This window comes from Megalops cyprinoides, chromosome 17 (genome assembly GCF_013368585.1).
Source record: "Megalops cyprinoides isolate fMegCyp1 chromosome 17, fMegCyp1.pri, whole genome shotgun sequence".
Taxonomy (NCBI): domain Eukaryota; kingdom Metazoa; phylum Chordata; class Actinopteri; order Elopiformes; family Megalopidae; genus Megalops; species Megalops cyprinoides.
In genome coordinates this window covers 17605596-17619870 of record NC_050599.1, presented here as the reverse complement: position 1 = coordinate 17619870, position 14275 = coordinate 17605596, and the positions used below count along the sequence as shown (strand labels likewise).

General features: G+C 38.6%; 1 protein-coding gene across 1 annotated transcript in view; it reads left to right on the top strand.

Moving 5' to 3' along the window:
* Positions 1-3092: 3092 nt before the first annotated feature.
* l3mbtl3 (L3MBTL histone methyl-lysine binding protein 3) overlaps positions 3093-14275 on the top strand; it is a 29333-nt gene continuing 18150 nt past the window's right edge. Inside the window, exons 1-10 of the mRNA XM_036550295.1 lie at positions 3093-3194; positions 4933-5044; positions 5376-5535; positions 9766-9892; positions 10513-10597; positions 10855-10949; positions 11416-11520; positions 11922-12057; positions 12817-12908; positions 13420-13571. Of these exons, the coding sequence (XP_036406188.1) occupies positions 3093-3194; positions 4933-5044; positions 5376-5535; positions 9766-9892; positions 10513-10597; positions 10855-10949; positions 11416-11520; positions 11922-12057; positions 12817-12908; positions 13420-13571 (1166 nt within the window). The remainder of the gene's footprint in view (positions 3195-4932; positions 5045-5375; positions 5536-9765; positions 9893-10512; positions 10598-10854; positions 10950-11415; positions 11521-11921; positions 12058-12816; positions 12909-13419; positions 13572-14275) is intronic.

Genomic DNA, 14275 nt, shown 5'->3' with positions numbered 1-14275 from the left:
ATAAAAGGATTCAAGAGTGGTCTCCTAAACACCAGGATGAATTATAACAGCTTCCATGGCCTCCACAATCACCACATCTAAACATAACTGAACCTCTGGGGGAAAATCTGGAGCATACAGTGTGGACTAGATTTCCACCTTCCTCATCTCTAAAAGAACTAGAGGCTTTCCTTCTTAAAACATGGCATGATAGCCCACTAGAAACCATTCAAAACTTGTATAACAGCATTCCAACAAGGACTGAAGCTGTTCTGAAGACAAACACAGCCCAACTATTATTAGTTTATAAATTTTCATATATTGTTTCCATTATTTTGTCTACCCCCGATGTATATATAGTATTTTCTCTTACAAGAGGGCATGATTTCCTTTGATACAAGTGCAGTTATAACTGCATATATACAATGTCTTTTCTCATTCCTAAATCAACCCAGCTCATAACAATGATAAAGAACATATAAAGTAAATATTTCCCACGCACATGTGGGAATTAAAGTTCATGTGTTTCATGTAAAAATAATCCTAATTAAGTGTAAATATGTAAATATATATGTATAAAACCAGTTATTTTCATATATTGAAAGAGTCATGTTCGGCGTTATGCATTACGTTTTGTAAGCAGAGTGCTCTTACTCGCACTGATACATACTGTAGAATGTGCTTTAGGCCTGTGCGTTTTCATTGTTCCGTGACTTCTTGGAACAGCCTACACCACACTGACTGTAGTATCTAAAGCACGAACTGTAACGAACATCTGAACATATTACATCGTCAAGGAAATGCGAAAGACAATTAACAAGGGATTCAAAACCAGGTTGCTCGGCGACGCACCACTGTATGCAACACTCAGATTTAAATACGTTTCCTACTTGTTTGCAACGTTACTGCAATAACATCGACGTTTCCCACTTCTGTAGCAGGCTTAAGATTTTATTTTTAGAAACAAAATGGTAACCCGCTCTCTTTACACATATAAAACATCTATTTCGCAGTCCAGATACATTCATGACTAACTTTAACTTGCCGTTCGCCTCGCAATGAGGGCAAAGCTGCGTGGCTACCAATAGCTAATGTTTTTGGGAGTCTACCAGCAGAAACTTTCGATCTTCGGCATCATGTGTTTGACTATGTAGCTAGAGCAGCACTGCAAGCACTCGCTCTGCTCTCCGCTCATGCGCATTGACTACTGCCTGGGCAATTTGTCAGTACTCGTGGGAGAATTTGGGTAAGAAACATACAAATTTAAACAATTATACTTTAGAATTAAACTGTTAACGCAACAAATCGTTTGCTATAGAAGGACGTAACGTGCAGTATTATACTTTCGTTTGAGGTTTTCTACGACGGAATTAGACGAAAACTTAGCAATAAAGTACAAAACGACTGGACGTGTCATCAATAATTTCAGCCAGGAAGAGGTTCAGTGTGATAGAGCATGAAATGAATTACACTATAAATTTACAATAAAAGTAGCTTCGAAAATTGCGGAAATCGATGGAAAATGTGTTGCATTAGCTCTGCCGTTTCTTAGAGACGGTTATTTAATGATTTATCATACTCTTTCAAGAATAATGTAAGCTTTAGTGCCATTCCTTTCTTATGGCTGAGAAACAGCAGGAACTGGGCGCTAGTCTAGCGAGCGACACAAAAATATTTCAATCACCATTTCCTTCCAATAAGCTTTCCAGACAGTTAAAATATCATTTTTGTTTTATTGCAACGTGTCTGCGGGCCTGCGGGTGAGAATTATATAGAGTATATTCTAGCTCCGCCATTTTGGGAAACTGCCTTTAAAAACACATTAAATAGTATCAGAGCAAAGAAAAGTGTTTATATCAGATGCAATGCATGATCTTCCTCTTGAGCGGGGATGGTTCACTGTATGTGAAAAAGACCTAGCTCTTTAATTAAAAAGAAAAACGTTTTGTTTGCGCTGCACTATTTTATACACACTCGTAATAAAAAAGTGGTGAGCTTCATATAAATGTTAATAATCCTCAAAGCAAACAATGAAAATATGACAATAACCTGGCTAGCTAAATAGATCAAATTCAGTGTTACACATCAACACCATGTCTTTGGTTTTGCATTATATATTCATTCTGTTCCTAATAATCCAAAAAGTATATGCGTGAAATGAATGCCTAATTTGAAAATTAAAGCTAACGTTGGCTAAAACAATGTTTCAAACCAGTTTTGTATCGGATTAAATAACCAATGAGAAAATCTGAACTTTCTCATTTTGATAAAAATCTCCTCAGCGATCTGAATTGTAATGTGGCTGAATGCCTCCACTTAATTTTAAACGACAAAGATGCGCGTATGATAAAACATACAATTAATTGCAACAAGTGATCATAAATACAAGCAATCTGTGCATACAGTATCATTACTAAATATTGACATCAGTGCAATAATTAGTAATATACATAAATCCGTGTGAATTTTTGTCTCCATTTTTGTTCACTGATTTCATTGTTGAATAAGCCAAGGTCTTGAAAGTTTCAGGCGCAGAATTGTTTGAATGTGGACAACAGTGACATCTACCGGAAATTTAAAGGCAGTGATTTATTGTTTCCTTTTGTAAAATAAATAATACATAATTGTAACAATGAAAAAAACATATAATGTGTTTTGAGTGCTGATACATAAACAAACAAAAAGGTACTTTACAGCAAGTTTATCCGGTTTTAATAGTCGTTGAAAATTATGGTCTGCGGTTTAAGACGTGAAGAGTACAAGTGTCTAACCCTGTATAAAAAATAATTAGCATGTTGCTATTGCATTTGCTTTATATTGTGCATCTTATTTGTTTACCTTTATGATCTTTTTCATAATGATTATAAATTATGAAGATTTATCATTAAGAATATTTCCAGAAGCGCTGCTGTAGATCTATCCAGAGCATTCTCACACTAAAACTGTGTCCAGACAAATAATTCTGTCACAAAATACAAACTGTTAAGTGTAAAGATTAGCATTTTGGTTTCAAAAAGTGAATTCAACCATTGGTGTTTTTTTTTTTTTTTTTTTTTTTTTTTAAATCAGGAAAATTTGAATTCTTATGAATGGATCTGTTTCAGGTTCCTGATATGGCAGAATCAGCCACGCATGCAGCTGTTCCTGATTTTGACGTCTATGAAGCAATGGACTGGAAAGACGGAGTGGGAACTCTGCCAGGCAGTGAACTAAAGGTATGGAAGCAGGACAGGGATGCAAAGCTGACCCACAACACACATTTGCATTTTGAACTAAAGGTACAATGGAAGCAGGTTTCTGTATCAGTTTGACCCATGAGATGCCTTTGTGTTCAGACTTTTGAAATCTGGCTTCATCTAGTGGACAAATAAAAGTTATACATGAATGAATGGTAAAAGTACTTTATTTTAAGTATATGGATGATTAATGTGAATAACAGTTTCAAGCTTGAGTAATGTATATATGAATAGCTTGCCTTTTTCAAGAGGAAAGGTCTGTGAACTATTGAAAGATTTAGATCTTCCAAGGTTTTTATTTATTTTTTTTTACTCAGGCTGAAGGTACTCTCTGAGGAAAAGCAATTGATTGACTAATTGGTCTGATTAATCATCAAATGCTTTAGTTGACAACTCTTTCTTTGAAATTCAGTGAGTAAGCCCTACTGACATACCTTTTAAAAAACAAGATACTAAGACTGTGAGAGCAAGTTTTTTTTCTGTTTTGCAGTTGAACAGTGTCATTCTCAGTTATGTTTATTTTATTCCCAAAACACAAACATCTTCATTATATTGTTTTCTTCAGTGAATTAGTAGCTACCTATATTTGGTAGAATGTAATAAGCACAGCTTTCTTCAGCTTTCTTTTTTCCACAGGTTAATTTGCACAACCATGTGTTACCGATTGAGAATAAAGCTAGTTAAAGACTACATTAAAGAATAACGTTTCTAAAATCTGCTAGCTAATGTTAGCTTTCGTGTACCAGACAATAGCATGCTAAGTTTTGAACTCTGTCATTAACTTAATGTTAAAATAATGATGTCCATCAGAAAGAATGTCATTCAAAATAAAACAGTTACATCAGCTCATGAACTAGCTTGATTTGTTGGTCTTGCTGGATAATTGGCTCCAACAGTTTTCAGATGTTACTGTGCTAACTACCAAAGGTAAGCAAGCAAACTGGACAGATAGACACACAATATACGTTTGCCCAATTAAATAATACTATCACTGTCAACAGCGAGCAGAGCTATAGGTTTGGGAAACTAATTCACCAATAATAAATCTACAGAACAGAAATGGTATTCCGATGAGTGTATTACCCACATCTAGGGTCACAGGTCAGTCCAGTCCAGTTTTGGTTGTAATTTAGTCCGTGACTGAAACACAAACAGTAATGCCAAATCTTATTTTTCATATGGTAAACAGAGCTTTTCCTACAGAAGCAGTTTGACAAGTTTGCAGTGCTATTTACATGTAAAGCATCCCTTTGCTAAGGATAGTATCTTGTGGCAGGAAATGAAGAGTAGGCCTCAACAGTGGGTTTGTACACAAGCAATGTGGGCTGCAGCAAGTAGAGGACTGATTATTAATATTGTAGAAAGTATTAGAAATGGTCATGTTAATTGCCTTCTGATAATGCCTCCAATCAAATAGTGTGTAGACTATTCAAATACACAGGAATGCGTGCCAGTGTGACTAATGTAAAAAAAGAAAAAATTATCCAGTTCTCACTTGCTTGTTACAATTATTCATTTTGCAGAATGATTAATCCACTAGCAGAAATAACCAACAAACGTTTTTGATCAACTCGCAGCTCTAATATATGTGTGTGTTTGTGTGTGTGTTTTAGTAACTGATATATTAGCCCATGGTGATGTTGAAGCTAGAGCTGTTTGTCTGTGACCCTCAGACTGGCGACTTTGATCAACCGCACTTCTGTTCTGTATTTGGCAGTTTCGAGTGAATGAGTTCGGGGTTCTGGAGGTCATCACTGATGATGCTGAAGTGGAGAGGGTTAAAAAAGCTCATGCCAGGACAACATGGACCGTTCCAACAGCTCAGGAAGGCAAGACCATTCAGTGCTGTTACGCTCTTATTTGGGAAATACACTGACAGATACACACTATTGCAGGCACTACAGATATCCACTTAGACATACTTACAGAGATATACACATCTGGAAATACGCCATTATACAGATATACAATTATACTAATATAGTCCATAGAAATATGCATTTATACAGGTACACACTTACAGAGCTACACACAGTGACGCAGTTACAGAAAAATAATGACACAGTGTTAGAGGTCTGTGGGCACAGTGCACAATGTTAGAAGGAGATCAGGACACAGTGTTGGAAGGGTTGTACGCTGACACTTCTCTCTTTCCTGTAGCATTCTCAAAGGCACAGAGCCAGGCAGTGAGTGAAGCCAGTAAGCCATGGTTGCGGCGAGGTCTGGTGTGCGTGTACTGCCAGAGGAAGGGATCTCAGGTGGACTTCCTACCGGACGGACAGTACTGTAGCGAGAGATGCCTGCGGCAGGACCAACAGGAGTGAGTTCACTGAACCCCCCCTTCTATGTTGGCTAATGTGGGGTGCCCTTTAGTCATGTACCCCTCTGCTGTGTGGTTTATCACTTAATGTGGTACACATTGGTAAATCACTTAAGTCATGTGTCCCTCTGCTAAGTATGCTAGTCTGGTGACAGGACTTGGTAATTTATGTCTGGTTGGTTGGTTCATTTCCAAAAAGTCCCGATTTCTCTTATGTAGTCACAATGCTTTTTGGGTAACCACTGTTGAAGTGGTTTAGATTAAATGAAATATTGGTTAACATTTGATATCTCATTATGTCCATCTTCAGAATGCTATGAAATACAGCAATAGTTATGAAGATTCATTCTAGGATTTCGTATACTAGGCTGAGCTGTATGGATATCGTTACATGTTGGACAGGGATGAGAACTGAAGCCCTCTGACCAACTGATTGCAATGGTTTTGTCAATAGTAAATTTCAGTACTATAGTATTATAGAAATATGGCACTCTTGCCAGGACATTTTTGACCTGTAATGCCTTAATTTGTTTATTTTGCCTCTAGAATTGATTCATAGTTACTTGGTGTCTTTGTGGAACCTGAGCAATTGTTGTCATGCTTAAACTACTGATTCCCTGGCATATTTTATTGTGTTCTGAGACCACTTTATTTCTCGGAGGCAGATTTCATTCCTTGCTCTGTCAAGTTCAACGATAGCCATTTTTTTGTTGTTGAGGTAGAATACAACGGCCACCAGCAGACTCTCCCCTCCTCTCATTCTGTATATAACATACAGTAGTATAGAAATATAGTGATCAGTGAGTGAACATTGAATGCACTTTCTGTGGAGCTCATGTACAGAACATACTACACTTACCAGTTCTCTGTGCAGAATACTCAGGTGTTGAATGCCACAGCAGACCTTTTTACACTTGGTTGAACCATTAACCCCATTTCTCTCATAGTCAAAAACATATTTGTGATATGTGCAGCTATTATTTGCATATTTCAGTAGAAACAACAGACAGCCTTGTTGTAACTGCTTCTTCTTGACCACAAACCTGTCTCAAACCTGACCATTCCCATTACAGCAGGCACCATCCTAAACATTCATACAACCATATCCATAACCATTACCATGATTTCTTCTCTTTTGAACTGTCTAGTATTGTATTGTATGGTGTGTTACGAATTTTGAAAAACATGCTAAAAGTGTGCATCAGCAATAGGAAAAAATGAGTTCATATGATAATCTTGAGCTAAACACTCAGACATGCTGCAGATTTGAAGCACTGAGCTACATGTTGGCAAAAATGGCAACTGTCAGATTTGTAAAGCATAGGGGTTTTGATGAAAATGTTCAGTCGAAAAAGAACTCTTGACAGTATGAGGTTGCTTTCAAGAAGGAATTGCCATACCAGGATCATCTAGGCGATTTGATGTGTTTTAAATGAACAGTTTCTGCAAAGGAAAAGAAGTTTGTTTTCAAAGTACAATCAGTGAAAACAACAAAACAAAAGATGATCTTCAAAAGATAGTGGCACGGTAGATTGTTAACCAATATGTAGGTGATGCTTATGTTGGAATGGAAAACAGCTGTCCCTTCTAAACCAAATTCAAACAATTAACATCATGGCAAAGGAGAATTTTGGGGGGACCATGTATTGAACAGATTCAGGTTGTGCTGCCATTTACAGGCAGTAATAGTAATGGCAGTTTCAATAACAATGTTAGGTAGGATCTCTAGTGGATGACGTCACACTCAAGTAGTTTCTAAGGAATGTGAAAGCACCTGTATTAAAATTCTTGCATTTAGTTTTTTTTCCCCTAAGTTTACTTTGTGTTTTTATTATAGAGCTCTCCAGATCACAAGATGCTTCTCATTGTTTAAAGGAAGCTGTGTGATTTTCACTGGATGTACCCCTTAAGGAAGTGTTGCTTTTTCAAAGTTGCTGTGGACACACCAAATACACTGCAGTTAGATTGATTACCTAGTATAACCATTAGTTAAAATGTGTTTTTGCTCAGTAAACTATTATTATTGTGCCATTTGTTCAGTTGGTGCTCTGTGTTTAATTCATTGTTGTGTCTTTCCTCATCTAACACTTCATTGCAACAGTCTGTCCCCTCAGGTTTACTGGTATTCAGTTCATATCTGCAAAAATAAAGCTTTTCATTTTCACTAGAGAAACACAGAGTGAAGCTAATCTGAAGTACAAGTATTAAGTATAAATATTACCAGTTTTGTTTGTTGAAGAGCAGACATGACAAGTCTCGCTTTAAATGTGTCACTCTGCTTTTATTTTCCATGACGGCTTTGTTTGAACGTCGTGCAATTTCACGATATTGCGTGATTTACCTAAAGCTGGTTCCTAGGATAAAATGTTGACTTACAGCTCTTACAGCTGACTTACAGGCTGCAGCTCTACTTTGTGGCATAATACCATATGTGAGCATATTTAACACTGCCCACAGCAAGATGGAATGCCATGTTGAATAATTTTATGTCTGTTGTTCTGCTTACAGCATTGCCTTTATTCAATGTCAGTTGCTCTACCAATGCACCAATGTTTTTTTTTTATTATTTTTTATTTATTTATTTTTTACCAGTTATATTCAAAGCCTCTTAACCACAGCAAGAGCCAATCAAATTATTATGATTATTAGTGGATCAAAAACAAAGCTTCCTTTTGTGTCTGAACAGTGTCCCCCATTGCAGAAGGTCATAATATTAGTTGAGTAGATTGTTAATGAGTGGAATGTTTTTTGCGGTAGTAATTGAGTATGTTATGAATGTAAGGGAATTTGCAGAAGGCCACAGTAATAGTTGAGTAGACTGATAATGTGCTGTGGTAATGAGTGTTTGCTGGATGCAGTTAAGAGTTGAGTACATTGTTAATATGTTAATATAGGGGCATTTGTAGAAGGTTGCAGTGATAGTTGAGTATACTGTTAACTTAGGGTTGTTTGCAGAAGGCCACAGTAATAGTTGAGTGCAGTGTTAATGTAAGGGCGTGCTGTAATGCTAATGCAGTCGTTGAACTGAAGCTGGCCCAATGCTGTACTGCCCTGGGCTCCATTCATGCGCATGTTTCTATTGTCTTAAGGAGGAAGCACTGCCAAGAGAATGTTCATCTTAAAGTGGTATCCCCTCAAAGGGTTTAGTGCTGCCATGGCAACAGCACATGGGGAAAAAAACAATAGTTTCAGCTTTCAGATTCTGCATTTTCCAAGGAGGGAAACAATGGTACCTAATTTAATTAACAGCAGTAATAAAATATATGTTGCCTATCACATTAACACAATTTATTTTTGCATTATTTAACAACTAATTGACAGTAAGATAGTCTGTTTATGAATTATCCTAAGATGCTGGATTAATCTGCTTCATGCATTTTTCCCCTGTTGGTAACCGCTTAAAGTGGATACTATGGTTTACACTTCCTAAAGTTTCTAGCCTGAATTTTGGTGAGGTTACATTTTTCAGATGATAATACTGTGGTAGATGAACACATTGTAGATGTGTTTATCATCACTTTTTAAAATTTAGTTCAATAATTGTTTTATATACTGTCACTGCTATTACATTTTTTTCCCATAATGAATGATGTCAACACGCCACAGGAGTTAATGTGTGCCATACTGTCATTATGTGTGAGGTGTTGTGTCGTATGTCATTAAATCAACATTAATGAGAAATAAGAGAAATTAGCTCACAATACTTGCAATATAAGAGTGAAATATCTGTTTTTTATTCATTATGTAAAGGCCAAAAACACAGTTATTGTATTTCTGATGAAGTATTAAGGAGTCTATAAATAAGTTTTTCTTTTTTTCTTGTTCTTTATGTAACCCTTTTTTTGGAATTGCCAATCATGCATTAGGCTCCCAACTAACCATGACAACCTCTCTGCTCAAACAGGAGCACTGTAGTGAAATGAATTCAATCCTCCAATACACTCACCTGCTGGCAATGGCTATTTTTACACTACAAGTCACACAGTGCACCACAATGGAGTGCTAATTGAAGGATATTTGAGCAATTATCTGAGGGTATGTTAGCAGTAAGATGAAGAGACCCTGGCTGATCTACTCATCCATATCCCCACCGCTGTGGGCTCCTGGTTATTGTTAGCAGGTCACACAGCCAGTTTTGAACCCAAGATGTAGCGCTCATGATGAGCACCCTCCTGACTGAGCCGCTTGGGAGTCCTGAAATTCAACAAATTCATCTTTTTGTGTACTCAGACAGCAAAGGCCAAAGAGAGATGGAGAGCCGGCGGGGGTCAACAGGAAAAGGCAACTCCAGCAACAGGAGAGTGTCACCGAGGAAACGGAAAACTCGCTGGACGTCCATGACGAGGACGACGATTACGTGGGTATTCCTCTTTAGCCCTCGCTGACCTCTGCTGTGTGTGCTTGTCTGCAGTGCCTTCCAGTTTATACTGAGTGCAAACAGCGTTCAGGAGACGAAATCGTTTGTTTTAGGACGGCTGCACACTTGTGAACCACTCGCACACTTGTGAACACAAACCATGCATCAAGGTCACAGTGATATAAAGTGAGAACGCTCGCTTCTCATTTATATGCTAATTACACCGGTTATTCAGATGAATGTCACTGACATTGTGCAGTGCTTCTGCGGAGGTGCTTTAATAAATAAAACACTGATATCTCACATTTTTCTCTCGTTGCATTCAGCATCCTGCCAGCCTGTGATACACTTCTCCTTTTCCTTTCCTGTGAGGCACACGCTCAGTCTAACACATGTTCTGATTGGTGTTTCTGAGCGTAACATGTCACATTAACATGCCTCTAGAGACTAATCATCAGTTTTAACACTTTCATTTTCACGTCTAGACAAATAACTGATTGGGTGGGGATCTTTAATGTGCAAGTCAGAGTTCTGTAGTTGTGGAAGACGGGGGGGAGGGGGTGTCATGTGACTCGGGAGCTCTCTGCAGTGGGTGAAAACTCGGTGGCTGCTTCGAACAGGAAGAGAAGGCAGACAGGAAGACAACGCGGGGACCGCAGCGAGGCCGGAGGAAACGGAGGGGAGACGCGGCACTGCTGAAGCAGAGTGAGTGGAGATGAAGCTCTGGGGGCATGAGAATGCTACCATGATGCAGGCAGCATCAAGGACGCCCAAAAACGCCAAACCGCACTGATGCTCCTGTGTCAACAGACACACTTATACTTCACACGCAAGATTTTTAAATTATTCAGTATTTTATATTAATATGCATATGGTAGCTATTGTGCTGTTCTGGCTGAGTTTTCCAGGTGGGAAAGTCCAGAGATACTAATTTGATACTTGTGATTGATTTGATTGTGCAGCTGTTCCATATGGAGGGAAGAAGAAGTCTTGGTGTTGGGCCTCTTACCTGGACCAGGAGAAGGCCATCGCGGCCCCCAACAAGCTGTTCAAGGAGGTCAGAGCCACAGAAAGTCACTGACCTTCTGTTTTTGCACAAACGTTGATTTTTTAGGACAATGAAAAGTAGCTTTATCGTAAATGTGTATTTGTATTTTTATTTAAACACATTTTAGAGAGAAAGGAGTTTTTTTTAAAAAAAACCCATGTGGTTTCAGCTTTGTTGCTAACCTTTCAGTGTATATCTAGATGGGAATGGCCGTATGTATTCAGAAGGGATGAGAGATTGTGATGAACAGCTGGCTCGCTCTTTTGAGTTAATCTGATGAATCTGATGTAACCTCATTAGCAGCTCACTGTGGGCCTGTGTGGGCCCAGAGCAGCTGCATTCATTTCAGTGTGTGTGTTTGATGAGTCCAGACATACTTCTTCTAGCACAGAAAGCTCCCAGTGCGGTAATGCAGTTGTGAGAAGTTAGATATCTGAAACTCTGGGAGGATGATAATTTAATGTTTGTTTTTCAGCACCAGTCCTTCCCGCAGACTAAGAATGGATTTCGTGTTGGAATGAAACTGGAAGGAGTGGACCCAGAACACCCCTCTATGTATTGCGTGCTGACCGTTGCCGAGGTAACTGCACATTGATGGCAGCGTCAGGCTAGCAACACTGGATCTGCTGATTGTTCGTGGTAGCACAGTCTGCTTTAAACAGTGCGCATCAAACAATCTACTGTTCACTGCGTGATTACAAGTGCTAAATAGAACACATAACAGTAAATAACACTTGAATGGATGTATGAACCTGTTACGAACAAAGTATTAGATGCTAGTTGTCAATATTAGCATTAGGGGTTGAGCCAGTACATAATGATGAAGGTATGAAGAAAAAGTGAAAGCGTGTCTTATTTCATATTAATCAGTTGGTTCTGACACCACAGTTCTCCAGTTCTGCAGAATGTCTAAATTGTTGAATGTGTTCTACAGCTACATGAGATATGAGGAAGGCCATGTCCTTATATTTGCAAATTTAGGTTTCAGGCAACAGAATCAGACTGCACTTTGACAAGTACAGCGACTGCTATGACTTCTGGGTAAATGCCAATTCCCCCGATATCCACCCTGTGGGTTGGTGTGAGAAAACGGGCCACAAGCTTCACCCTCCCAAAGGTAAGCCATTATCTGTGTGACTCACCTATGTGCTTAATGGTGTTCAGATGTTTTTTTTCTGGTTTAGAGATGTTTGGTTATTCAAAGGACAGAGATATCTGGACATCCACAGAGTTAGAGATTTTTAAGGACCAGCTGAAAGTAGAGATTTTTATAGATGCATGGAATTGTAGGGCTTTAGAGAAAGATAATCCATGTAGACATGCAACTAATTTTATGTTTTGTTCTTTTAACCATACAGTGATTGGAAGGAATGTTGTCACAACAGAATATGAAAGAAGATATTCAGTTGTGATATAACTATATCACAATATAAATAATTGATGGTGAAAATAAATTAGGTGTGTTTAAAAAGTGAACATTGCTATAATTATGTATTTGCCATAATGTTCTGAACATGCAACAGACGGCCTATCTTATTCCGAATCACATGCACCATGAAAACTGGAGATTTTTAAATTAAAATATGCTCTGTTGAAAAGCTATGTGTGGGCTGGTTTCCCACGGCAACAGTAGAGCTGCCACACATTCGTGTTTTATATCATGAAAAATGGCATGCGGTTTGTACTCTGCAGACAGAACAGATGGACATTATTACAGTCAAACATGAAATCATGCTAGATTTATTCAGTACTATCAATTATGTCTAATTTCCTCGGTTATAATGTACTAACCAAACGAGGTTAAAGCAGGCTGCCAGACTGGTGGAATACGCATAAACAGACAGCCTTGTGTCATTCTGCTTTTGAAAATTCACAGGTATGAAAGAGGAGGATTTCAGCTGGCCATCCTATATCAAACTGTGCAAGGCCCAGGCTGCACCCAAAGCTCTATTCCAGAGCCAGAACACAGTGAGTACAGTCCTGCAGCCAATCAGAATGCTCTGCCGCTGGGCTCTGTGATAGCCGCTGTGCAAGGATTTTCGGTAGTAACACTTCCTCTGTCCGCAGACAGAGGGAGCTGTTGTCACTGATTTATATTTGGAGTAAACAACATTTCTCACCCAGATAAATAGCTCTTTGACCTACAGTGGTACACTGAAGGCTCTAGTATTGGTAATTGGTCAGCTTGGGGCAGATTGCAGTATATATAGAAAGCACTGAAAATATTGATTACCCATCATTCAGTGTTATAACTACAGATGACACTCAAAAAAGTTCATTCAAAAAACGTTATCACTCACCTAGTATCACTTTTTCTTATTATTATTGGCAACGAAAATTGTCAGTAATTTTGCAGTTTTGAATGTGGGCCCATGTCGGGTGTTGTGTTGAAAGAGCGGAGCCATAAGGGAAGCACACTTGTTGTTCCTGCCCCCAGATTCTGTCATTGAAATAATAATTATCCGCCTCTCTGTTCCAGACTGTCACCCCTTCAGGGTTTCGAATCGGAATGAAGCTGGAAGCCATTGACAAGAAAAACCCCACTTTCATCTGTGTTGCCACAGTAACCGATATGGTGGATAGCCGATTCCTGGTGCACTTTGATAACTGGGACGAGAGCTATGACTACTGGTAAAGCCCTGCCACCGTTTCCTTAAATTTGTCTTCATTTTGCTGTTTCCTTCAACAGAATTAAGCCAGAATTCAGCCACATCGAGCCAGCCCCAAGTCAGGTGGTAACAATGGAGAAATTAGCTATAGTTAAGGCACACAGAAAGACAGACTCAGCCATTAGCACGCATGTTTACATGTACTCGTGTTATGTATTGATGGGTAGAGTATGTTATTTAATTGTAATTTTTCATATGTATTTACTGCCAAATTGGAAGTATTGCATATAATGGAAACTGGCTAAAAGCCCCTAATTTTGCTCCAGATTCTTTTCTCTTTTTTTGTTTCCATTTTTTTTCTGTTTTCTTGACAAACTTGGCACGTGTGCTAAAATAATCCATGGACGCATGAAGATCCTGTACAATGGCCACGCCCATTTTAACAGTCAAACCTGTTTTGACGTGGCAGTTACTCTTCACAACTTTAAATCACTCATTTTATGCTGTCATATTTACCACACAGGAACAGGTGCGCAACTGCTTTTCATTTCTCTTGGCCCCTGGCCACACCCATATGTGCTCAGAGCTTTTTCTCTGCCTTGCGCTACTTGATCCACTGATGCTTTGTACATTTATTGCTCCTAAAATCTGTATATGGAATACTTTTTGATGTCCTACATGATGCCTGTTATGCAGTCAGATATGTATGTCCCCACGTGTCAGCAT